Raw genomic sequence first — 27,024 nt, 5'->3', positions numbered from 1 at the left:
AGAGTTAACGCAGCGCAGCACCTCGGGAACCGCCTCGAGGAGCCTTTGAACGGCACCTGCTGCCCGACCCATCACTGCCAGACCCTTCCATGCTCCGTGCACGCAGCAGTGTCCGCCCCGGTGTAACGGAGGATCTGGACAGTTTGCCCAGCCCTGCGCTCCAGAGCCCGGGGCGAGGGAGGGAGGACACGCGGGAAGGGCTCAGGGAAAACACACTCCTCGGGGAAAGGCCCCGCAGGGCCGACTCGCAGCGCACAACAAAGCCGGGGCGGTGTGGGGGACGAAAGGAGCCGGGTGGCCCCGGTTCACGGCGTGTGCCGAGCCCGACACAGCAGAGCCCGGGCCCGAAGCGAAGCGAGTCGCACATCCCCGCGGAGCCTCCCGCGCAGGGCCGGGCAGCCTTGGCCCCGCCTCGGGGCGCTGCCCGTGTCCCGTCTGGCCCTGCCACCGCTGCCCGGAGGCCTTCCGGGCCGGCGGAGCCCCGCAGCCGGTGAAGCCGGACGGCGATGGGCCCCGGCGGGCACTGGGTGCGGGCGGCACACACAGCCCTCAGCGCGGCCGTGGCGCTCGGGCTCCTCCTGCACCGCACGGGTGAGGCGGGGAGGGGGCGGCCGGGGCCGGGCCGGGGCCGCTCCGCCCCCGGGGGCAGGCGGAGGATGGGGATCGCGGCCGGGCCGGGCGGCCCCTGCGGGACACGGGCGATCCGCGGCCCGGGGGTGCCCCGAGGGCTGGGGGGGTCTGGGGAGCCCTTTCTCAGCCTCTCCTCTCTCGCCCCGCGCTCTTTCTCCGCCTGGTCTTTCCCCGTTTCCTCTTCATAGATTTGGGACCCTTTTGCTGAGGCCAGAGAGAAAAATCCCAGACTCTTCACAAGGAGCTGCTGCTCTCCGTCTTTTTTGGGTACCTTTCAGATCTGCACAAGCAAGAGGAGCGCGGGGAGCTGCTGCAGCCGCTGATCTTCGTTTTGCTGGTTTTATGCTCGGTCCTGCTATACTTCAAGGTGTCTCTCATGGATCCGGGTTTTGTTAAGCCTGAAGAGGAAGTGAAGGTAAATCCCTTCATGAATAGAACAAAGTGGAGTAGCTGTAAAGTCTATAGGCTTTTCTACTTTTTCCACTCTGGTAGATAAGAGCAATCTGACACAGTTTCTGTTGTGATGGCATGAAGGACACATGCACAGATCGCTGGAGATGAGGACAGACTGTCTCACACTGGTATTTTGTAATAGCAGTAGGGTTTACAGGCTTTAAATGTGCCTTTCACACCACACTGCCCTTGTACGTGACTGTGCCAGTTGAGCCCAAGTCCTCTCCTAGAGCAGACGCTGCAATGCCCTGTGGAATGTATACATGACCTATTTTATGATAACCACTGATAAGTGCTACAAGTGCAAAAAAAAACCCCAAACTGAAGGGCAGGCTTGGCAGACAGTGCTCTCTGCAGCTCTATTTATTGAACTCTTTATAGATTTGTTGCCCTCTCAGAGGACACGTCCCCAAACAAGTTACAGTGAAGTAAATGGAGATGCAAAGTTTCAGTAACTGATAGTTAAGTTTGAGGTTCACTGCTTTACAGACTGTGTAGGACAATAAGCATTATCAATCTTAGTCATCCATCATTAATGTCAGTGTTGGCTGTGTATGACCGAGTAGCACTGCTCGTACTGAAAAGACACTGTTACTGTGTTTAGAAGTGAAGTGTAACCTTGGTTTTGTCCCAGAGTGTATCTTGTCCACAGTTATTTCTGCCTCTGTGCAAACATTCTTTGGAGGGTTACAGTAACTTGTTCTCTCTCACTGTACCATAACTGTCTGCAGCTTCTGTAGGAATTCTAAGGAATTATTTTCTTTAACCTTCCTAAGGAGAGAGATAACAAGCACTGTGTAACTGTCAAGTAAAAGGATGCAGCAGGATGGCTCAGTCATGCCGAGACAGCAGCCCAGGAACTCTCCTCAGTCCCTCCCTTTCTCTTTTTTGTAGGAAGGTGAGGATAAAGGACAAGGTGTGGTGATCCCTCAGATTCCAGGTGACATTAAGCTGCGGCGCTGTGGTTACTGCCTGGTGAAGGTGGGCATCCAGAACATGCTGGAAGAGGAAGGGATGAGTGATTTGAAAGCTTACATTGTTCTTCAGCTGCTTTTGCTGGTGTTTTTCTGGTCTGTCATTGCTGCTCAGAGGAGGCAGGGCAGATTGTGTAGCTACACAAGTAGTAGTGATAGACACTGGCACATAGGCCAGTTTACCAAGGCTGAAACAAGTTCCTGCTGGCTTATAGAAACAAGAATCTTTTTTTTGCCATGAGAAGATTGTATTCCATATTCTTACTGCCATGTCAGCCAGACTCTGCAGTACTGTCAAAGAAGTTATTTTGAAAATACCTTGATAGTCAGAAAGGCAGCTGAGTGTGACATGTGGGAACTGCTCATTGCTGTGAACTTGTTCAGAGGCCTTAAAACAACAAAACATTGGCCTGAATGATAAAAGACACCATGAAGGAAAAATTACAGCAATGAAATTAGCTCTTAAAATAGTTTGCCGAAAGCCTAGAAAGGCTTGGTTTCAGAGTGATCCTTATCAGTTTAATGAAATTAAGCATTACCCCAGCTTCCATAAATTCCTGAAGAGTATCTATCAGGAGGAATGAGCTTATTGCAAGAGGAAAAGCTGGCAAAGCATTTATACACTGCAGGGGACAAATCCTAGGAAGCACTACTTTTCTCAGCCAGGTCTTTCACCTTCTCTGTGCCTGGCAGTTGAGCTGTTTTCTGTGCAAGTATCTTGTACTCACATAGAGGCACTTCTCTGTGCATCCCCAAAAAACATCCCATCCCTGCCCACTCTTGTTTGATAGTAGTGGTCCTAGTTTTTCACCTCAATGCTGTGCTCATGCTTTCCTGACTACACTGATTGGCTTTGTCTCCCTCCTTGGCACGCTGGACTTCCTGTAATAGGTAGATAATAAAGAAAATGTGTAGGTAAGAGGAGTGTGGGAGAGTCACTTAATTTGATTCCCATCCATTGGGGTCTTGACCAGGAGAATCACAATCCCTTTGATTTGTCTTAGCAATATTGATGTGCTGTTGTCTCACAAGGGAGTGTTTTAGGGACAGTATTGTGGAGAAAGACAGATTTGCATGATGTTCTCTTCTACCAAAGAGGAGTGGGACAGCCATGAACTATAGCCAGTTTATTCTTTTTCTGATTGTTTTGCAGCAACCCCTGCGGGCCAGGCACTGCCAGCTGTGCCAGCACTGCGTGCGGCGCTACGACCATCACTGCCCCTGGCTTGAGAACTGTGTAGGAGAAAGGAATCACCCCCTCTTCATCGTCTACTTGAGTGTGCAGCTTGTGGTTCTGCTGTGGGGAGGCCATGTTGCTTGGTAAGGCTGGGAGATGGCATTTGGACCTCTGAGATTGCTGAAAGTTGTGGTGCTCCTCAGGCTGGCATAGAACATAGCAGTGGTTGGACTGGCTTTGGACCCTCTCTTGCATCCTGGAGCCCCCTAATCTTGAGCAGAATCTGATAATTTAGATTTCATTGTTCATTTTGCTTCAGTCACTGTAACATGATCTTTGTTTACTTATTCAAGTGCTGGAAACTCCAACAGGGTTCCAGCTGTTCAGGAGAGGAGTTAACCCAGGCTGATTGTGTCTCACAGCTGCCAGGGGAACCAGCATCTTCTAAATTTAGATTCCAATCCCTATGGCACACTCTCTCAGGACTTCATAGTATATTAACTCTCTGTAGTAGAGGATTATCAGCAGCTCATTAGTTATGAATCAAACTTAAATAAGTCATCAGGTTTGTTTAGTTTATGAAACCTGGGGACCTGGGGGTACTTGTTGACAGCCGATTGAACGTGAGCCAGCAGTGAGCCCAGGTGGCCAAGAAGGCCAATGGCACCTGGCTTGGATCAGGAAGAGTGTGGCCAGCAGGACCAGGGAGGTCATTCTTCCCCGGTACTGAGCACTGGTGAGGCCACATCTTGAGTGCTGTGTCCAGTTCTGGGCCCCTCAGTTCAGGAAGGACATTGAGATGCTCAAACTCGTCCAGAGGAGGGCAACAATGCTGGTGAGGGGCTTGGAACACAAGCCCAATGAGGAACAGCTGAGGGAGCTGGGGTTGTTTAGCCTGGAGAAAAGGAAACTCAGGGGTGACCTTATCACTCTCTACAACTCCCTGAAAGGTGGCTGCAGCCAGGTGGGGGTTGGTCTCTTTCTCCAGGCAGCAACTGACAGAACGAGAGGACACAGTCTTAAGCTGCACCAAGGGAAATACAGGTTGGATATTAGGAAAAAGTTTTTCATGTAAAGAGTGGTGAAGTACTGGAATTGTCTTGCCCAGGGGGGTGGTGGAATCACCGTCCCTGAATGTGTTTAAGAAAAGATTGGATGTGGCACTTGGTGCCATGGTTTAGTTGAAGTGTTAGGGCATGGGTTGGACTCGATGATCTTAGAGGTCTCTTCCAACCTGGTGATTCTGTGAACTGCAGATTTATTTCTGTTTGAATTGAAAGGTCAGGCCTCTACTTTGAACAATCTTGGGAGTGGCTGCAGCACAACATTTTCCTCCTTGTGTGTTTCCTTCTGATATTCATATTCACCATTATGGTCCTGCTGCTGCTTGTTTCCCACCTGTACCTGATCTCATGCAACACCACGACCTGGGAGTTCATGTCACACCACCGCATCTCCTACCTGCGGCACTCTGAGCTGGAGAACCCCTTTGACCAAGGGATAATCCACAATCTCCGGAGATTCTTCTGTTCACGCCACCTCACTGCATGGGAGAAAATCTATTTTCACAAGAACAGTGAGCCTGTCTAGTCCCAGCGTGCCAACACACCTGGCAGGTTGCTGGGTAAAGCTTTGCTAATGCAATGGCTGCTGTTTCCTTGCACTGAACTTTAATACATCATGGACTAGGCAACCTGCTCCACAACCTGTTCATCTGCAAATTACATTTCAAGGAGAGTCAGGGATATTTTTAAAATATAAATAACACTGTTAAAAGCAAGAATCCAGCCAGAAGAGCTGATTTTCAGACTAAGTATCTCTAAATTTGTTTCCTTTTGTTAAGTGCATTCACATCTCTCCAGAAGAAATGCAAGATTAGTGTGAGTATTCGTGTTCACTTCTCTTCTCCAAGGTCTCCCTTGCTTTTTGCTGCTAGGGAACAGCAGCAATTACAGATAAAACCAGCCAGGACCAGTGTAATTCCTGTGGCCTTTTTTCAGCCTAGTTCTGACTGTGAGAACTGCAGTAGCATCAGGCATGTAAGAGAAATATTTGAGTAAACATTTAGAGAGTCAAAAGCAAATTTTATTTTGTCCACATGCCTCAACTTAATGCTTTCCACAAAGACTTGAGGCTTAATACTGTTAATGTTCATGAGAAAGAGCTGTAAGACACCCAGTTAAACTTATGAGATAATTAACCTGTACTTTGTGATGCCCTGAGTAGCTTCCTCACAGCTTTTTAACTTGATGATGCTGCTAACAATTCACTGTTTTGAATCAAGTCAGTGAAGAATGATACCATCACTTTTCTTTGGACAGAAAAGTAATCCTTGGCTACTGAGTTATTTCTGCACTGTGCTCAGGCCTTTGCTGTAGCTCAGGAGAGAAGCAGTAGCAGAGGTGGGTACCTCATGCCTAACTCAAGTAACACTTTAATAAAAGAATACAATTTCAATGCAAGAGGAAAGCTGCCAGGTCCTGGTTGATTAACTGAGATGAGAAATGCTGACAGCTTTCAGGACAGCAGCAAGAAGACTTGTTTTCCATTGAAATAAAAGGTCATACTTCAGATTTCCAAGGGGAACTAAAAGGAAGTTTGGGATGACTGATCTTAGCTTTAAAACAAAAAAGGCTGTGGTGTGAATTTTAGTCCTGACCATTTTCTGTTAAAACCAAGCAAAACAAGAAAAACCAGCACAACAAAATTAGTTAAAATTATCTTGTGCCTTAATTGTCTTGGATCAGGAATTAACACCAACTCAGAAGCACTCAGGGTTTAAAGCTGATGAACACTCATGAAAAGACAGTGTAGTTAGCACCACACAACAGTCCCAAAGCAGTTTAAGTGCAGCAAAAGATCCCTTTTTTGACCGGCTCCAGAGTTTGTAATCTGCAGAGTTTGGTTTGTTCAGGGTAGCAGCTCTGTCAGAGGGAAATCAGAACACTAAGGATTGTGTTTGTAACACTGCTACACTGTTCAGAAGGATTCTGCCGTTTGCTTGTGTTGCTGTGGTACCTGCTAAAGTGTGGATCATGTGTCACATTGCAATTCCTGGTTTTTCAGGTATCAGTCAAGTGAAAGTTCATCAGCAAGTACAACAGCTCAAAGCAGTTTTGCTCTGTTTGGTATTTCTTTAAAATGCACCTGGGTGTTAATTTATCTTTTTTTTTTTACTCAACCATAAATTACATTAAATTTCATAAATAAAATATGAAACATGCATTTTTAAATTCTCTATGCCTCTCTCTTTGAACCCAAGTTCTATGTTTACCTGTGCTAACAATCCACTGTGCTACCTCCCACTCCACAGTGGCCTTGAACTAAAGCCACAAAACACACCATAGGGGCCAACAGCAAATGCTACCACTCAAACAAGAGTGAGGAAAATGTGTATTCTGCTCCAAACAGGCCAGTGCACTGCCAGGGTGAGCGGGAGGTTGAAAGGATCTTTGCACATGGGAATTTTCAGAAGCAGCTATACTTGGCTCTGAAAATAGGAAATCTGGGTTGAGTGTGAAATATCCCTGGTTTGCACAAACAGAGCTCTTACCTCATTGAATCCTGAAGCACTGGGACCAGCCTTGACTTAACAATTCCCTAGATCCTTGTCTCCAGCTACAGCACAGCTGCCTTAATCCCACTCCTGTCTCCATCTGAAGACAAAGTGAAAGAGCAATGATTGTGTCCTTGTTTGCATCAGATGCCTTATCTCTAAAAACGCTCCCCTTTTTGCCCAATGAGCTAACATTATGAATTTAAGATATGAAAATGTATCTTAACAAGTATAATTACAAGATAGATTACGAGGCAATGAAATCCCCTTTAACTCATTGATTTTCCAATACTGGCTGTCATTACTTAGCTGTCCCCAAAAATGATACAGGATATATACACTGATAAAATCTGTGGAGAGATAACCTGACTGCAGTCATTGGTATATGACAGCTGATGACACCGTGCAATATGTACACAGACAACCTGAGTGAGAAGGAAGAAAGAAGGAAAATATTACTACTGGCATTTATGGAGAAAACTAAAATCCTGCCTGTTGAGCATTTTGGTTAGCCCTGATCTGAAAGATTCAACTGACACAAAGGAGATGAAAAGCTGAGTATTTTTTATATGGAAAGGTATCTTTATTTTCAAAAAAGAAAAAAACAGGCAAAGCTGTGGGGTTTGATATCATTAAAAACAATAGATAAAAGTTGGCATCCTTGAGTAGAAAGACTTATTTTCCTTCCAATAAATGACTTGGATCATTATCAAACATCATTGTCTCGGTAGTGTTAAAATCCATTCCTTGTCTGACATACACATTTTAATGAGTGGGAAATGGCATAAAATCATTACCAGGAAGGAATGCTGCATCTCTAGAAAATGAGTGAGAGGTGGCCATTCCCCTACTATGCTACAACTTCAGAAGTCACACTACTTACTTAGGCTTTTGCAAAGAGTAACCTGGGTTGCAGAGATGATTTGATTTCATCAAGTCCAGCTTAAATTCCAAATTTCATCTACATTCAATGATAGAAGAAGATACATCCAGTCAAACACTAATTATTCCTTAAAGGTAATTGACATCCAGTATCCTTCCAACAAATGAGGCTGGAAAACCCACGGCAGGTTATCTCAGCTTGCAGGGCACCTCATCCTGGGGCCATCAGCACTACCTGTACTACAAATCCTGTTGGCTTTTCCACTGGCCCTGCAAAGTCTTCTCTATGCTCTTTCAAGGTGGTAACAATCTCTTCATGTTTTTATAGCACAGGAGTCACACATCTAAAAGGTGTCTGGAAACAAAGTCAAAGTCCTTGAAGACAGTCTGCTCCTTACAGGTTAGGAGAGAAACCTCCTCAGGAGGAGTAAGGATTGGCTTTTGGGAAGTGAACTCTTCATCGAAGTTGCTGATGTCTGTTGGACCTCTTAACGTGGGCACATAGGGGGGCTTCAGCCTCCTGGCAAACAAGGCATCCCAATCAATTCCCTGTAAGAGCAGGAAGGGAACAGGCCAGATTGACACAAAGATTATTTATGAAATGAGAAAGTCAGAGGGAGAATTGCAGCCTCCCTTACAGATAATTTGCAACATGTCTTACTTCTACTAATTAAGAAAAAAAAAAAAAAAAGAGGTAACTGAAAAAAGGCCCAAAACAAACAGCATAGGAGGTAGTGCAGAGATTCCATGCAGTGTATTTTACAGCTACAATTGTATTTAGGAGGGACAAAACTACAGCTCAGCTGTGGCCAGGTGGATCTGTGGATCCCAGCAATTTCTGTTGACATCCAAGTTCTTTTTCTTGCTCCAGTGCAAAGCCAGACAAGAGTTATAAGGCTAAAAACTTTTGGCAGATGAGCAATAATGAAGAGGGATGACAGCACCTTTACCTGGAACAGACACATACCCCTGACACAAAGCAATTTAACCTCCATTTCTCTTAAGAGTCATGTGTATCCTGCAAATGCAGGTGATCAAATAAGACTGACTGACAGCTGCTGTCATTACTAGATAACATCTTTGATGCTGCAGTTTGATTTTAAAAGGAGTATTTGTTCATGTCTCTGAAGTAAGATATATTTGTACATAGAAGCAGCACAATCAGAAATAAACTGGCTCTGGAAGCATAAAGATCCCAGAAAACAGACTTGGGGGGTGTCATTTCAAGCAAGACTTGAAACACATATTCCTGAATGGAGCAATGAGGTGCAACAGAAGCTATCATTAAGAATACCCTGATAACAAATGAAAATAAGCCTCAATACCAACAGAGAACAAATGGCTCTCAGCTCAAACACAAGAAATAAGGGAGAGGTATAAAGCAAGTTCCTACCTTAAAAAAGGGCTGAATTTTAATCTCTTCTGCATCTTTTTCCCCTGCTCCCAGTCTACGCTCTGGACATTTCCGAAGCAGCTGCAGAAATATCAGTTCAAAATGAAACAATGGGAACAAGAATGGACAGAAATAATGTTCCAGAGAGAAAAAAGAAAGGTGGACTGATCCCTCAGTGTTTCTGCATTCTCACTTTGCACCAAGGTCATCATTTGCCAGGAACAGCTCAGACCTAGCTCCTTGTAAACAATTTGCCAACAGCAATAAGATACCTGACATAAACTGCACGGAGCATCTCAGCTTAATTGTGCACCTGTGACTCTGGGGTCACATTAAAAACTGAATCCAGCCATCTCCACTGAATTGCTCTGACATTCCTGTCCTTGAATCAACACTTCTCTGTGCCATACTTAGCAGGAACAGTAAGCAGCCTGCTTAGTCATCCTTACAAAGAAGGATTACATTTATGTAAAGAGAAGGAAGGGAAAATATGTGCAAATTTTAAATATTTCCTTGCCTATGTAGGCAGCCCTAGATTACACACACAAATGCTCTACAATCCTAGTCAAGTCCCTCTGGATCCACTTACACAGTAAATGCAAATTCCTCAGGCTCCCAGAGACCCATCAAGCCCTTTACCTTACGGATTATGGAAAGTGCTTCAGTGGAAAGGAATCGTGGATACCGGACTTCATCATTGACAATGCTGTCAAAGACTTCCTCCTCGTCATCTCCAGGGAATGGTGACTGCAATTGGGACATTCTGTTATTTAATCCACATAGCACCCATTTCTCACTATTAAATAAGCATGAGAATACCAGGGAGTTGCATGGATTAATTACTGTTTGGCAAGCACTATGAATAAGAGAAATGTAACTAAAGTACTGATAAAGAGTTGGCTACATTTAGCAAAATTTTACCTCAGGTACCTCAGGTCCCCAAGCCTGGTTAGTGAGATCCCCTGAGGGAAGGTGGCCTTACCTCACCAACAAGCATCTCATAAATGAGCACACCCAGGCCCCACCAGTCCACCGCCCGCGTGTACGAGATGTCTGTCAGCACTTCTGGGGCCAGAAACTCAGGGGTGCCACAGAAGGTGTTTGTCCGGTCTCCAAAACCTATTCCTGAAGGAAAAGGACACTTTGGTAAAATCCAGTACACGTTTCTGAATGGATCTGATGCAGCCTCCTGAAAGCTGTAGTTTGTCACCTGATGTTGTTACCTGGTCTAGGGGAATTGCCAGTGAGAAGTGTGAAACCTGAGGTCCCCAACAACTCCACATAACAAATACACAGACAATGCTTAAACAAACGGCAAAACCAAGGGAACTTCCTGCACGTTCCACTGCTCATTTACTCATCTACATGTTTTATACTATCCTCTATTCTGGCTCCTTTGAACAAACAAGCACATTTTAAATGCTTTTGTAAGTCTCCTGAAGATTACACAACAAGGTATTCTTCCCAAATTCATCATGGCCAGATAGGTGAGGGTTTTTTTTTGTTTTTTGGTTTTGTTTTAATCTTTAAAATGAGGATTAATGCAAGTTACACAAACATCTACTAAAGCCCAGATCCTAAACTGATCCTGATGGCTCAATTTCAGCTTCCCCAGTTACTCACCTTCCTTACACAAACCGAAATCTGCGATCTTCACAAATCCTTCAGCATCTAAAAGGAGATTATCCAACTTCAGGTCCCTGCAGGCAAAGGAGATGAAAGAAAACAGTGGATGAAGACTGAGGATTGCCACCCAACATGTTTTATTGCAAGAGGGAGAAGGTAGATGTTAATAAAGAGAATAAAATCTAGATTGAGTAAAGTCTACATTTTGTTTAATAGTGCATTATTTGGAAGAATCCCATTAATTGATCAATATTTTCCCCTAAACAAAAGGCTCACAAAACATCTTGGAATTATTCATCTGGAAAAGAGCTCCCACAACAGCATGACAAATTACCTGACTATCCCAGTGAAAAAGAAAGCAGTGACCTACAGGTGCCCCCCAGAATGTATTGACATGCCACAGAGGATTAATCACCTGCAACATGCCAGATGAATAGCTTCTAGGTGACTTCCTCTACTGTGAACACGATGAACATGCTGATAGTGACAGTGAAAATAAAGGCAGGCAGAAAGATTAGAAACCCCAGCAAGAGAGTGAGCTCCAGACACAGCTACAGGAAAAAACAACTTTCAAGTTGCTGAACTGTCTTATACTTGAGTCTCTACTTCATTACCTATAAACAATTTTCTTCTCATGCAAGAACTGGAGCCCCAAGACTACACAGGCTGTATAAAACCTGAAAGACAGAAATAGTTATCAGGAAATAAGATGAGATTCAAGTTAAAAATTTGTAGTGCCTGGAGACAAGACTAATTCTAACTCACTGTGCCATATGCTCGGGAAAGACATCTTCGTGTATGCGCATCATCAGATCCCCACCTGGAGTGTATTCCATCACAAAACAGGCGTGGTGAGGGGTCTGGAAACACGCAAACATGTTCACAAGGAATGGATGATCAGAAGAATTGACCACCTCAAATATTCGCTTCTCACAGTTCAAGCTGCCAGGATTCAAAGAATGAAAATGTCAGCATTAAACAGACTCAACAGACTGTTTTGAGAAAGAGAGGACGTCAAGAAGAAAATCTTCACATCTTAAGTCAGAGAAATAAAAAGGGAGGGCTAATATAATACTTACACACTTCCAAACCCTGAGTTTTAGAGTGTTGTTCAGATGTCATTCTTACAAAAGTTAGACACCATTGTAAGTTTCCTTATTTCTGATTTTAGTTATCCAAGTCTTAAGGTCACATTTAACTTTAAGAGTACCACAACCAGTACACACTGTACCTGCTAACATTTGATTACAGTTGTGGTAATGTAGCCTCTGGCAATAGTACCATCTCTAAACAAAGCTCACCTATCAATTTCATCTCTCCTAATAATGTCTTTTTTCTTCAAGGCTTTGATGGCATACAGCTTCCCAGTTGCCTTGTATTGGGCCAGCAGTACCTGAAAGACAACAGAAAAGCTGTACTTCAAACAATCTCGTATTTCCTTATCGGATTACTTTAATTGATGCCAACTATTTCCATCAACTCCAGACAGTCATCCTCAAAACCAAACTCAAGGAACTTGAGAAACGGAGCACTTCTGTTTTGCTCCTTGTGCTGCAGCAGTCCAGAAGGATGTCAGTGTAAGTTATGTCCTTCTCCCAAACAGTACTATCACAGCTGGCCCAGTGCTTTAGGAGCACCTCAGAGTTCTCACAGAAGGAGCTATGCACAGTTTTGGGAATGGAGCTCTTCCACTAGTGATCCTCATGAAAGGAATGGTAATGGTGTGCTTTGATTTAGCACTCTCAGGACAGCTTTCTCCAGGCTTTGAAGTCACAAATCTTCAGGAATTTTGACGGTTAACAAGAGTTATCAGCTGCTTGTGTGGCTGGGCTGGGTTTGTTCTGTATCTGCACTGCAACAAATCTCTCCTGTACTGCAGTGTTTCTATTCAGACCCCCAGGCAGAGCCCCATTGTCACAACCACTGCCCTCCTCCACAGTGTACTTCTCTACTACCTTTCCAAAGTGGCCACGGCCCAACATAGCGATGCAGTGAAAATCCTCAAGCTGAACTGTCCTTTTCCTGCAGAAAAACAAAGAGACGGTACCCAAGAGATGCATGAGCAGATAACAAAGGAGTGCGTGTTTGCATCAAGGAAAGAAGCTCTGTATGGCAAGAAGGAAAGCAAACAGCTGTGCCAACCACTCCTCACCTAGTCCTGACAACTAAAGCTTGTGCTGCTGTTCTGCCACTTAAGAAAGAAGAAGGTAACCCTGATGTAAGGAAAGTGCTCCCAGTGGCAGCAGTCTGACCTCCATGTGTACTAGCAACAGGAGAAACAATTCTGACTCTTCTAGGCTTGTTTTCTCTGTTACTTTCCATAACAGGATTAGTTCCTCTCCACCCCCATCCTTGGGGTAGTAAAACTCAGTTTCACCTACGCTCCTTTGAGCAGGCTCAGCAGCAACTGTAATCAGACATGAACATGCCTACAGTGCTAGAAGGACAAGGGTGTAAGAAGAATAGACATTCTCAATGGAAACTGGAACTGGAAATAAAACACACTGGGACAACAGACAATATGTTGTTGGAAGAAAACAGCTGAATAAAGAGATGCCATAGAATGTAATGTCAGCCACAAGGTGTTATCAAGGAAACTCAGGCTAGAGAATTGCTAGTAAATAATAATAATAAAAAAACAACAACAAAACTATCCATACACTAAATGCTTTATCCCAGGATCATTTTTAAAAGGCAACAGACACTCCATACTCCTCCAGTAAGTGAAATGAAGAGCTGAGTATCTGTCGATGAAGATTTTGCCATTCCTGCTTTTTCAGTCAGTCTTTGTTCAACAATAGTAAACTGTTTTTTGACTTGTCTTGGGTATATTTACTGCTGTATATCCCTGTACATACAAAATGTGTCTGTATAAGTACCATAGATTATAATCAACTTCCTGTTTTATGTCTCCCATCGTAATGAGAGACAATGTATTACAAATCAATAGAAATAGAAGAGTGTGAGGGATGCCAAAAGTAGTTCTGGAATGTATTACTTAGAACACAGACACATCTAAATATACTACACCATAATACTTCAAACACAAGGAAGCACTTGAAGACAGCTAAATTACTTTATCTTCCACTAAATCACCTCTTACACTGCAGTGCACAATCTATCAATAGGCTCACTATTCGGGTTAATGAGGACATAAGACATGGCAGACATTTAGACAAGTGAAGTTCAGAGCAGATTTTTCATTGTGTTGTCCACACTCAGCATTAAGAATTTGCTGCTGAGAAACCAAAGCACACCTTGAGCAGAATTAGACTTCATGCTCAAAAATTTCAATGCAGTGAGTCTTTAATCTGTGACCTGAGACAGCCCATGCTATCCAGTTACCTTGGAGATGCTGGGATTGGAAATCCTGTTACAAGAGAGCTGCAAGACTTCTCCTCAACATGTAGCCTCTTCAGGCACTAGGAGGAGAAAGAAAAATACAGTGGGCCATCTTCTGAAATCACCAAGTCTAACCCGAACACCTGTATCCAACTTTTCTCCTCTGTCAGGATCCAGCATAACCATAGACTAGTTCTTGCAGATGGTCATTGCCTCTGCTTGGAGGTAAGTAGCATAAAAAGAGATTATCTATGAGCACACAAAACTACTTCCACATACAATAATTTTTATAGGGTCAAATCTTTTAAAACAAACACTTTTAAAAGTCTAGGATAGAACATTTCCTTCCTAGAAAATGGCATTTTCTAGAAAGACTCTATTCAAGTCTTCTATTCAAGAGTCACAATGATCAAAGAATGCAGTTCCCTCTATCGCAAAAGTCAAATGAGAAAGGGTAAAATATGGTAGAACAGGTCATTTTACTGCTCAAATCAATTTTCCTGCTCCTTCCCGTCAGAAAAGTAGAGCTGCTCTTGGTTTTGCCCAGTGACAAAGAACCTCATCTGCTCCTGAAAGCCTGCTGACCCTCCTTCCCTGCTTCCTCTGTGCAGTCTGTTCTGTACTCTTGCCTTGAACTCCCAATGCTGACCTACCTCCCATTTTGCTTCTCCAGGAAAAGCAAGTTATAATTTTAAAAAAAGAGGGGGGAAAAAAAGCGCAACTCTTTTTGAGGACTCCATGCCAAAATGGCTCACTAGATTCTGAATCCCTGGAGATCAGCCTGCTAATGAGGCACCTGCCTAAAGTGTAGTGAATTTCTTCAGTAACAAATAAAGAGGAACAGAGCCTTGAAAGCACACCAGCCAGCAAAGACAACTCTCCCAATTAGCCCAGATGGTTACCGGAGAATCTGCAGGAGATGGTGTTGATTCCTTGGTATTGGCCACCAGAAAAAGGCGTGGAGGCTTGGGTGGTGCTTCATCAACAAATGTAAGCTTAGCCACAGGGAAGTCACTGCATTTGTAAGACAGAATTGAAGAAGATTTTGCCTTAGGGCAGAGCATTGTACACAGACACCTTTGCATCACCTCTGCTGTGTTAGCTCAGTCCAAATCACTGGACAACAGAACTCCCTGACTCACACAAAGAGTTTCTGAAGTGCCAACAAGACATACTCTCTCCTAAATTAACTAAAAGTTGGTTAGACTCACATTCCAATACTGGCTCTCTGATGCTATAAAATTAATGAAACACAGGTATATAGAAATAAGTCAAGAATTTAAAGGAAATCTTGATTTTAATAGCAACACAGTAGCTGAGTCTTTTTTTTTTCTTTCCTAGGTCCTGCGCATCAGTGGGAATTAGCTCTTTAGAGAACAACTGATTCAATTAAAAAAAAAATTATTTTGGGGGAAATTTTCTTCTATAGCACATTCAAAATCTCAGCTATGTCCATTCTGAGTGCAACTTTACTCATGAAAGCAGAGTGCATTTTTATCACAACAATCACATGGTGACCTGGCATAGATCAGCTTTGTACTGGTGAAGACATTTAATGAATGGAATTTTCTTTCCTTTAGAGCACAGAAACTGTACATCTTTTTTTTTTTAGACAGATACATTTTTCTCATCAGTGTCTTCCTCCACCTCAGTGAGGTGCAACAGAATTTTAAGATCTACCCTACACCCATTCCAGAGTGTTACACAACTACACTCACGACATCACTCACCTACTCAATTTGGACACTGAATCACCATGACTTTGTGGGGAAACTGGAGGAAAGTCTGTGTGATTGGGATCATTAAGCGGGGGACTCAGAGTGCTGATGGAACTACAGGGAGGGAGGAAACTCATCATCAGGCGACCCCAAGCTGCAACATTCATGTTCATTTGAGGAGCTCGGAGAAATTCCTTCCCTGGAGGAGTCAGAGTCAAAACACCAGTGAGATTACAACACACAAATTACAGTCTCATGTAGTGTTAAACTGTAGTTTTCAACCAAACACCCATAGGTTACCCCAAAAGGGTATCTCACCCTTGGGAGCAGGGGCTTTTATTCAGGGAATAAAGATTATAATGATGATGATGAAACAGATCTGCTATTTAATCTAAGTTCAGCTCCATATAATATCATAACAATCCTCAAGTTGAAACTGAATAGAACTTTAAAAATTGATTTTACTTCAAGTCAGGTTTTCTTCTCTTTCAACACTACATTTTAATGATGCAGCCTGTTAACAGGAAGTTTCTAAAAATGTGTTAAAAAGAGTAAAACATTTGGGATATTTTCATTATTTCTACTATATCCTGAAGAGTAGAAATATAAAATCTCATTTATCCCCACTGCCATGAAAGCTCAGTGTGTAAAGTTGCACCTTATTCAGCTTCACAAGAAAGAATTTGCAGAGAAATAAGAAAGTATGCAAGTTATTCCAGTCCATAAATCTCATAAATCTGAGATGCCAGCTCTAGAAACTTGATAGACAGCCAGTAGCCTGTTCATGATACAGTGTTCTGTAAGTCAGAGTTTTCCAGAAAACTTTCCAACATCTGTTCATCAGTAACAGCATGGCTGGTTAAATTAGTACAGTTTGAGTCCTGGATCTTCGCATAAAATCGTGGAATGGTTTGGATTGGAATCTTAATGATTTGGACTGGGATCTTAATGACCATCTAATTCCAACCCCTTGCCATGGGCAGGAACACCTTCCACTATCACAGGTTGCTCCAAGCCCCATTCAACCTGGCCTTTGACTCTTTCAGGGATGGGGCAGCCACAGCTTCTCTGGGCAACCTGTGCCTCACCACCCTCACAGGGAACAATTTCTTCCCGATATCCCATCTAATCCTGCCCTGTCAGTGGGAAGCCATCCTCCCTTTGTCCTGACACTCCAGATCCTTGTCCAAAATCCCTCTCCAACTTTCTTGGAACCTCTTTAAGGCACTGGGAGGGGCTCCAAGGTCTCCCCAGAGCCTTCTCTGAGCTGAACAGCCCCCATTCTCTCAATGTGTCTCCTGAGCAGAGGGACTCCAGCCCTCTGAGCATCTTGGTGGCCCTCCCTGCTCCAAGAGGTCCACGTCCTTCTTATGCTGGAGGCCCCAGAGCTAAGAAGTCTGTTAAATAACTAGCAATTAAATCCTCCCAGCAATGTTAATTGTGAGTAGCAACACCACAATACCACATCACAGATGGTGCTGCAGCCAGACTGCCTGGCCCTCGTGACTGAACAAACTTTCACATACACAGTAATTATCAAGAGTTTTAATATCTCTCAGATTGAGTAGGACAGGAGAACCTGCTTCTGCAAACCCCTGCTCTCACCCTGGACAGTCACTTCTCCAGCACCTCACCTTTCTGTTTGGGAAAAATGCGCTTCTGTCGCTGCAGTTTTGGCTTCCTCTCAATGACAGGATTACAGAACATCACCTGCCAAAGAAACAAAAGGGATTTGTCAGGATTCTCCATTTAAATTGTAAACCCAAGTTTTCACACATGCCTGTTTTCTCATCAAATTCTCCACTCCTATCTGTTTGGTAAGTTTTGAGTCGCTCCCAGACTCCAGACTCTCCTATTACAGATTCACCCTATAATCAGCTGCTACTTCAGTTGTGGGTTTAGAGGTTGGAATTATCTGCTACCTGAAATTCAGAAAACTCTCAGCATCACTTAAAGCACGTTACCTGCTGGATCCCAGAATTAAGACCAATTTGTATCCCCCAAAAACTTTATCTAATTTGTGAAGCCATGCATACAGAACACACCCATGTGTAGGATAACAGACATAGTGGTTCATGGCACAGAAGTAAAAACAAAAAAAAACAAAACCAACCACCACAAACTAACCACAAAAAACAAGAAGGCAGGGAGAGGAGGCAAATTTTGGTACATGAGGTCCAGATCCTACTTGGGAATCTTAACCACAGGAACTTTCATCACAACACAAAAGAGAAAATACTGCAGCTTTTAAGGGATTATCAAGATGATCTCTACACTGATGGTACTTCAAACTATTATTAGCCTCAAAAAGATGATAAAATAAGCATAGCCAGAGGGAGTTTGGATCTCTGATTCTAAAGTCCCTCTGATTCAGTCCTGACCATTAAGCCATACATTTAATTAAAGTGCCACAGATGACTCATAATGAAAGCAAATAAAAATGAACTGATTTCACAGCACACACACATAATTACAGCAGAGCAGCTGAAGAGTCACTCCAGGCTGTGGCACATGCACATCTATTATATCATGTTGTTCCTTATTCTTATATGGGTTATTGATGCAAGAGGGTTTCAGGTATCACTCTACCCTTCTAGATTATTGCTCCTTCCATTCCTTGTATTCTGGGTTGAAAAACTGCTTTCAGGGCAGACACCTTAAACAGACAGAATTCTCTGAAAAGGAAACAAAGCTTACATTTATACCTCTGCAAAAAGCATTCCTTGGGGCTCCAGCGAGAGGCACATCCCATGACGTTCATTATCAAGGAAATCATCCAAACGTAAAAACTTCACTGCACAGAGTTCTCTCCAATCTCTCCAATAAATTGCAATTTCTAGCTCACGAGACTGGTGGTATGAGTGAATGGTGGGGGAGAAAACAAAGGCAGAATAGTTACATACTGCTCCATGCTCTGGAAATGACACATGCATTTGTAAAAAAAAAAAAAATCAGTTAACTAAAGAGTATGCATAAAAAACTTCTTTAGTCCCTCTGTTCCCTGCTTTTGATGTTTTTTGATCTTAGCTATAGACCTTCTTGGAGGTTGCTCTCTTGACTCCCCATTTAGAAATCCCCAAGAGCCATTTTGCTGATAAGATGAAATAAAACTGCTCAGATAAGGAGAGAAGGACAACAGATGCTGTTCAAGCTGAATCTCCAGCAGAGATGCTCTGCCTTCAGGGGAAGGCTGAGCTAACTGGCACATCAAAGGACACGGGGACAGCAGCAATACGGGGTTGAGCTAAGTGGAATGGCAGCTAAACAAGCAAATCAGGTAAGGTTAAATGGAAAAACAAACAGCACATGAATCTGGGGTAGACCTACCCGGTCCAGCTCAATGACAAAGCTCTGGTCCCATGCCTGATTATTAACTGGTCCCCAGTTTGTTTGGCCAACCACTTTATTGTCCACTTTGAGCACAGCAAGGACCTCATCTGGACAAAGGAGGAAACATGGATTATAACCTTTTACCAAAGAAAATCTCTCATGCTGAAGGTGGACATCCCAACCAATTTCCAGGAGAGTCCTGGGAGGACCAGGCATAATGCAATTCATTCTCTCTCTTAGTTTTGCAGCAATCAGGTTTCTTATAACAACACTCATACCAGGCTGACCCAGTGAAAAGCCCCCTGGCTCCGATATGCCACCAGCAGGTCAAAAGGGAACCCTGTACTCACTACATGGCTCTTCATTCCGGTATTTTCCTGCAACACCACGGCCATGGATGCCCAGGCCAACTCGTGTCCGGGAAAGGGACCTCAAATCGCTTGGGCTGCCACAGATGGGAGAAGAACTAGTCATTCGGGAACGTCCTGGAACATTTTCCAATAGATCCTGACACCCCATCAGTCTCACTTCCAGTGTTCCTGAGGAATTTTAGGAGAACAAGGAATATTATTATGTAAGAGATAAAGTGATTCCAGTCAGCCTGACCTCAAAGAGGTCCCAGAATTCCTCAGATTCATGATTTCATGGTTAATAGTTTAAATTGACTCCAGATTAATAGACTGCAAGTCCGTGTGCTCAGAAAGCTCTGCCTGGCCCAGAAGACAGAAGTCCAGCTCCTAGCAAATCCAATGTCCATATAACATTGATGAGAAGAAATAGAATTCATTTTTCCTTCTGTCCTCCTCACAACAACATGTCATGCAGGTTTTCTTTACCTGTAAGGGCTGTAGGTTTGATGACTGAAGTGGGTTGGATGCTGCCATGCTGGGCTCCCAGGGAGGAAGTATTTACTAGCTCCTGTTTGATGAGTGCTCTTTTTGGGTGATCAGGTGAAAGTTGACTGAGCTGACGTTCCAGGGAGAAGCGCAGCAGATCAATCTTCTGAGAGGACTCTTGCAAACGACCCTGAGCCTACCAGTATGGAGGAGAACAGAAAGCAGGCAGAAATTTTTCATGTAGAGCCTCAGACCAGGTATTATTAATCCTTTATGAACTAGAGTAAGCTTAGAAAAACCCCAACAAGACAACATCTTGCTAATACAGGACAAAGATGAAATATTTTCCCATAGAGCTTGAACCCCCATCAGTATCACTTCTGAGGTTCCAGAGAAATTTCACCAAAGCAAGGAATGCTATCCCTAGAAGGGAAGTGATCCCAATCAGTCTGTCTCCACAGAGAGACAGGAAATTCCTGAATTAGTAACTTGATTAACCCTGCTCATTCATGCTAAATCACTAATGTGGGGGCATGAAACCACCCTCTCAAGAAGGCCTGAGCAATGTCTGCTTACCTCAGCCAAAAACTTGCGATCCTGTACCCGACTCCCCCCCAGGATCTTCAACACGTTTTTTGCCCCCTCCGCTACAGCAGCCTCAATGCGCAGGTGATGCCTCAGCTCCTCAATCCGCAGCTCCAAAGCACTGATGGTGGTCCCCATCCTCACTGGCCATTTGGGAGGTAAAACATGGTGTCATGGTTTAGCATATATTGGGTTTTTAGTTAAGGAGGGGCTCCATCATTTCAAGGACAAAAATCAACCAAGTACTGTGGATCTTAGGGCTCTGTCTGCATCTCTTGTGGGCTGTATCAGTTACTTAAAGCATGTTACCTGCTGGATCCACTGTATCTTCCATCCCTCCTGCTGACTGAGATACTTTCACAATGTGCATGCGGATTATTTCAATCTTTGTCTTGCTGTCCTGGAGCATCTGCTGAGCTGTAGCCAACAGCTTCCGCTCCTGCCAAAAGGAATCAGATACAGAGAGAGAACCATGATCACTAAAAATGGGTGATGATGATATGCTCACATATGAGGATGAGGTGGTACTTGCATGAAGGGTCATAACTGACTCTGAAATGGAATACACAAGTGGTTATGTAAAGGAGGCACCACTGAGGATCAAGGACTCTGAGATCGCGATCTCCATTCACAGAGGGAAAGGACAGGTCAAGGACATGCCCAGTTAATACCAAACCCTGCAGTCACTGAGATTTGTTATTCCCTGGTTAACTGTGCTTACAGTGTTCTGTGAGCAGAGGTTTTGAACAAATAAAAATATCACAGCCCTCTTACACAGCTGGTCTTACTGAATTAAGCTTCATAATAAGCTTGGATTTGAAATGTTTTAAATTCTCTTTTGACTTTTAAATATGATTATGCCAAACTCAAAAAATGAGATGAATGTGAATCCAGTAAACCTCTGAAAATTTTTCTCACATAAAGAGATACCACAGGCTGTGCTTTATCCTGAACAACTCAGTGATATCAAGACATCACACCAACTAACTCAGTTACAACATCAATGCTTTCTTAGCTTTCTTTCCTCATCAGTGACTTCATGTACCTCTTATACCACCCTTACGTGCTGTTATTATGCTGAGAATCAAAGTACAGAGCTAGGATTCAGGCAAACAAACTTTGCAAACTAATTTTTCTCCCACATCAATTATCGGAGAGAGATTTGTGTATGGACTTTAAATACAAATTCTGATCCAGTAATCCATGTTCCTAAATGGCTCTTTATTCCTGCTTACCTTGGATGTTGAATACATTTGGATCATGTTCTCAGCTCCTTGTTTCACTTTCATTTCAACATGCAGCTGCTTTTTCAAAGCTTCCACCTTCCTTGCCATGGGGTCTGGGTTTCTTTCCCAGAGGCAGGGATCTGGAGATACAGATCCATCTGCACAAACAACACAATCAATACCATTAGTCATCTTGTCTCGTTTCATTTCACTGGGTTATAGATTTCCTCTGCAAAGGAAAGTTAGGCTATAAAATAAGATACAAAAAGGTCTTGTCTACAAAACTGACTGGGAAACACTTTCAAATGAAGCTCAAACTCCTATCTGTAAATATTTCTTAATTTATCAGTGAACCTGTCCTAACAAGCACTCTTCCAATTTTATACTCATTCATCCTGTAAAATACTTGGATGTTCAACTGCCCAGAAACTCTATTCAAATCACCTCAATTCCACCTACAACCTACTCCTAAGTATTGCCCATGCCCACCACTCTCAGCTGATTTTCTCCCTACATCTCCTTTCACCTTTATTGCCCCATTCTGAACTTTTTACACCCCAGATTATTTCATCAGCTAAATACCAAGAAGCTCCCACTACTCATGAGCCCTCGATAGACGACTATATCAATTCAGTATCTATAGAGACTGAAGCACTCTAGCAGAATTTTCCAGTCAATCATGATCCAAGACCTACCTGTTGTACCCTCCTCTTTGTCTGTTATCACAATCCTTGCATTGAGCTCCTGAAGTTCCCAGTGCAGCTGCTCCAGTTTTCGGTTGGAAGATTTGAGCACGTGCTCGATGTGAACAAGATTCTTTCTGTCTGTTGTCGCTTTGCGCAGGTTTTCTGCTCCCTCTTTAATCTTCAGTTCTTTCTGTATAGCCCGGCGAAGCAGTTCCTTCTCACCCTCCAGTTTCTGCTGGAAGCTTGGATCCATTAAGTTCACTCCATTGCCCAGCTGCAAGAGAGAGCTGCCCTGCAGCCCAAGAGCATTGAGCAAGAGGATTTCAGAGATAACACGTGGCCAACCATTTTTATGACACAGCAGAAATATCCTCATAAGATTCCACTCCTTCATTTCACTCAGAAATTCTGAAGTCAATCTTTTCACCAATTTTTCAAGAAGACAAACCTACATTTCAATTGCAGAGGACAGAACACAACTTTGATCTTAACATGCCCTAATTTGGTTTTAAACCATAATGGAGAAAAACCTTCATCTTACTCGTCCCCCTTGTTATTTAATGTCTACACACATCTTTGTTCAAGTATCAAAGCCCAGCCAATATTTGCTGTTGTTCTGATCAACAGTAACTTTTACCAGTATGATGATGTAGAGACAGATTTTTATCTGATTATGCCTTGATGCTGACTGCTCAAAGACACATCTCAGCTAATCTGTTAGAGCTTTTAGGAATGCCACAAGCATGTATTAACCCTCAGCTGTTCTCTCTGAAGAAGAAATATGCAAGCCCTACAGCTGTTTCTACAAATGCACAAGCAAAGGAGTAAGTCTGACTGTCTGCTGTGCCTGGAAAGGTGAGCAGTATCTCGATCTCTGTTCTCTAAATGCCACGTTAAACACTGATTATTTTGAGCAGCATTAGTGGCATTCACTCTTGTCCTGGGCTTTGTTTTACATAATTTCCAATATTACTTGTTCTAGGGATATATGGCTCAGCAACAGCTCTGGACAGAGCTGCTCTGTCACAGACTCTGGACATACCCAGATTGGGCAGAGCAGAGTTTTATCTCACTGCCCAAATAAACACTGGATTCAGACAGGAGCTGCAAAGCATCCCTAAGGGTGCTGCCCAACACCAGAAAAGATTCAAGCAAGAGCCTGTGCTTCTCTCTTCAACAGGAAGAGGAGCTCTAAGGCATCCAAAGCAATGAAGGCATTCATAACCTCACATTAATGACTCACACCCATTGCTTAAATGCAAAAGAAATGGTCAAGCACTGCTACAGTAACTGGCTCAACATCACAGAGCACATCAGTGCCTAAAGACAGGGTTCGGGAACCCCGACTTGCTTTCACACTGTGTCACTGGTTGACCACATTTCCAACAACAAACCACACTGGCTTTGTGTTACTCACGTACATTAGTACACTTACAGAGTGTGCTGTGCATCCAAAGCCTCCTCCAGAAACAATTACTTAATCAAAGACCCAACCAAACATCCTTGATTAGTTTTTGCTACAATTTCAGTCCAATAGCACATAGAAAAAGGGAAAAAATCCATTTTAAAAGTTGGCCTAAATACAAGCTTTGGCCACAATAGCCAAAATAGGAGTTGATCAGATTGGTAACAAAACAAAAAGGTTCATATTAACATCCTGAATCCAGGAAGTTCTCGCCCAATTAGTAAAGCCAGGAACTAAGCCAGAGCTTTGAAAAACATCCAAAGTTTTGTGAGGAAGAACTTGAATCATGGAGTTCCTGAGTCACAGGCAACCTTTACCAGCCCTAAGCTGGAAAAATCAAAAAGTTCTTTATCCAGCCTGGAGCAAGTTACTAAAAGGAGTTTGACTGGCACAATTCTCATTTAAATAACTAATAAAAGCACATAGATTCATCTTCTATCCAAACTGTGCAAATGGGTGTAAGAAATTCCCCCCCTGAATCCACTCAGAGCAAAGGAATGAGCAGTGGTACAACAGTAATACCAATAAAAGGTGCTGAATATGAAGCTGTGGGTATTGATTCAGAGAACAGATACAGTTTCAGCAGTTCTCAGGTCAATTTTCCTCCCCATCAGTCTCTGCCAAAAGCTAATCTGAATATCAGTTAATGCAGGCTAAATTTCGAAATATATTTAGAATGTAACCATGACGTTTCACTTCCCCATCTTCCCCTCTGTGGATCAGAGGGTGCCATAACGTCAGTGTTGTTTGCACCAGGAAGATAAAATACTCCATTTTTGAGAAGCATGGGAAAGACAAATTTGCATTTGGGTTGATCCATTTTGCCTTCTGGCTCAGGAATTTCAGTGGGGTGTCAGGACACTGCCACAGCCTGTGCTGCAGCTGTTCTTGGGTTCCCTGGGAAGATCATTCTCCAACACAATCCTGAAACGCATTTACAGCTTGCAAAGAAATACCCAAAGTAGCTGAAATTGGATTGCTTTTGGCATTTGTAGTGGGGCTGCCGGAGCTCACCCAGGGCTTCTGCTAGGCTTGTGTCACGCAGAAGTGTCCAGACTGCTTTCTAACTAGCAAAAATTCCAGCAGTATCAGAGCTACACTTAATCCTTTGGATTGCAGCCAGGGAGATCCCATCCCATCAATTATGCCCAGTTTGGAAATGAGTTTCACCTGCACAAAGCCCAGAGCAGACCTGGCCTTTACACTTTCACTACTAACATAGAAATTGATTTATAATTTGATTTAATAAGCCAGTGGTGAGGATGCCATCCTCCCTGCAGCCCAAACATTCCCAGGACATCTTTAATCCCATCTTTCACAGCAACTTTGTGCCGTAGGGATGAGGCCCACGTCGGGGAGCCTTGTGCCAGCCACGTTCATGCCTTACAAGAAAAAGCCACGGCTAACGTAGGAAAAGGGCACTTGTGGTCCTGCCTGGAGCCCTCCCAGCTCCAAGGCTGAGGGTGGGAAGCAGCGAGCCTAGGAAGCACGGGAATGGGCAGAACCCGGTCTGGCGGCAGCCAGCGCTCTTTGTGTCGGTCCCTCTGTTCCTTCTTTCCCAGATTAGGCTTGAAACTTTCGTCTCAAGGGAAGAGGGCAGGACATCTCCCCTTCTCCGGGGAGCTTGTTCCAGACACGAATGTTTTCCCAGCACGGAGCCTGGCTGCCCTCCTGGCCCCGCGCCAGCCCTAGCAGCCGCCTCGCCTCCCACACCTCCTCGACACCGAGAGATTTCCTCAGCGGACACCAGCTTGGCCCGAACTCCATTTCCCTGAGGCGAAGAGGGACATTTTTAGGGGATCTCACCAGCTTCCCACACCCTCTCCCACTTCCTTGGGGCGCGGCCATGCCAGCGGAGGGGGAGCGGCGTGAAGCCCCTCACCGCAGCCGCCTCTGCGGGGGCTCCCGGCGGAGCGAGACACAGGATTTTCCCGGCGGGGGATGAAGGGAGGGACCCCCAAAGGGCACAGGGACTCCCAAAGGGCGCTGGACCGCAGTACTTTCCTGGCGGGGGGATGGATGGAGGGACCTCTGAAGGGCGGAGCGGTGCTTTCCAGACGAAGGACCCCCGAAGGGCGGAGCCGGGTGCGGTGCTTTCCCGGCGGGGGATGGATGGAGGGACCTCCAAAGGGTACAGGGAACCCCAAAGGGCGCGGGGGCCGCCCTCCCTCAAGGCGCAGCTCGCCCCGCTGTCACCCCCAAGCCCTCAGCGCTCACCTGCGGGGTCGCCATTGCCGCCATTGCTCCGCCCGGACCGGCACTTTTCAAACTCGGCGGTCCCGGGGCCGCCGCCAGCGCCCTCTCGCGGGGGCGGCCCTGGGGAGCCGCCGGCGGGCGGCCCTCGGGAGCGGGAGCGGCACAAGGAGCGGGAGCCGCCCTTCCCCACACGGCCCCGGGGCAGCCGCCGCTCCAGCCGCCGGCTGAGGCGGTACCAGCGCCCCGAGGGGAAACGCGCGGACGCGGAGGTACCGCACATCGCCCGCCGGGGAAGGAGAGGCTGGAGGGGTCAGTGCCCGGGGTGGCACAGAGGCTGCGGGTCCGTGCCGAAGGCAGGGGACGGGAGGCACAGTGGCAGATCCCCCGCTCCGTCCCTCTGGGAGCCCTGAGCAGAAATTCCCGCGGGTTGCCCCGGCCGGGGCCCTTTGTGCTGAGGCCATTGGGTGGTTCCCAGGTTTCAGTTCTCCAGATGGGCTCGTGACCGGCCTTTATCCGTAGGGGAACCAGCGAAGTGCAGCTCTCCTTAGGACGGGATCCCTGGATCCCATCCCTGGATCCCATCCCTGGAACGGGGCGATGCCGGTCACAGTGCTGGGCTCTGGGGAAATTTTCTCCTGCAGAACTGCCCCTTCACACGCAGGATCTGGGGTTTCTACTGAATATATTTGAGTGAAAAAATATCCCACATGCATTGGCGAGGCTGGCAGCAATCCCCCAGCTATCGTAGTGAAAAACCACCGTGCTGCAGTACTGCCACAGCATCACATGGAACCAACAGTGTGTTACAGGCCTAGTGCTTAAAACAAATTAAAAAGATACTTATTGCTTTCAGGTGTTTAAAGACGTTCCTCAGCAGTATTACATAATGTTATTACCCTACTAATATGCTTTTCAGTCATGGAGCAGTGCACAACTGTGAATCAGAAGG

General features: G+C 44.7%; 2 protein-coding genes across 2 annotated transcripts; one reads left to right on the top strand and one right to left on the bottom strand.

The window, feature by feature from the left end:
* Positions 1-3: 3 nt before the first annotated feature.
* ZDHHC12 (zinc finger DHHC-type palmitoyltransferase 12) lies at positions 4-6,467 on the top strand. The gene is made up of 5 exons (XM_069032038.1): positions 4-591; positions 909-1,045; positions 1,978-2,064; positions 3,211-3,377; positions 4,515-6,467. Exons 1-5 carry the CDS (start codon positions 507-509, stop codon positions 4,822-4,824), a joined length of 786 nt encoding a protein of 261 aa, XP_068888139.1. The 5' UTR covers positions 4-506; the 3' UTR covers positions 4,825-6,467.
* Positions 6,468-7,270: 803 nt separating this feature from the next.
* On the bottom strand, positions 7,271-26,244 carry PKN3 (protein kinase N3). Its single transcript, XM_069031889.1, has 22 exons — positions 26,097-26,244; positions 22,424-22,706; positions 21,738-21,886; positions 20,812-20,941; positions 20,494-20,645; positions 19,918-20,113; positions 19,432-19,620; positions 19,079-19,188; positions 18,457-18,600; positions 17,386-17,461; positions 15,764-15,950; positions 14,936-15,047; positions 14,037-14,113; positions 12,647-12,713; positions 11,993-12,084; positions 11,457-11,633; positions 11,306-11,368; positions 10,689-10,765; positions 10,048-10,190; positions 9,705-9,812; positions 9,066-9,146; positions 7,271-8,221 (listed from the first exon to the last, which is right to left on the bottom strand). The coding sequence occupies exons 1-22, from the start codon at positions 26,118-26,120 to the stop codon at positions 8,009-8,011; spliced, it is 2,850 nt and encodes a 949-aa protein (XP_068887990.1). The 5' UTR covers positions 26,121-26,244; the 3' UTR covers positions 7,271-8,008.
* Between the last annotated feature and the right edge of the window lie 780 nt (positions 26,245-27,024).

The sequence above is a fragment of the Aphelocoma coerulescens genome, chromosome 17, assembly GCF_041296385.1.
Source record: "Aphelocoma coerulescens isolate FSJ_1873_10779 chromosome 17, UR_Acoe_1.0, whole genome shotgun sequence".
NCBI lineage: Eukaryota > Metazoa > Chordata > Aves > Passeriformes > Corvidae > Aphelocoma > Aphelocoma coerulescens.
Note: the sequence above shows the minus strand (reverse complement) of the source record. Positions and strands in the feature narration are given on the sequence as shown.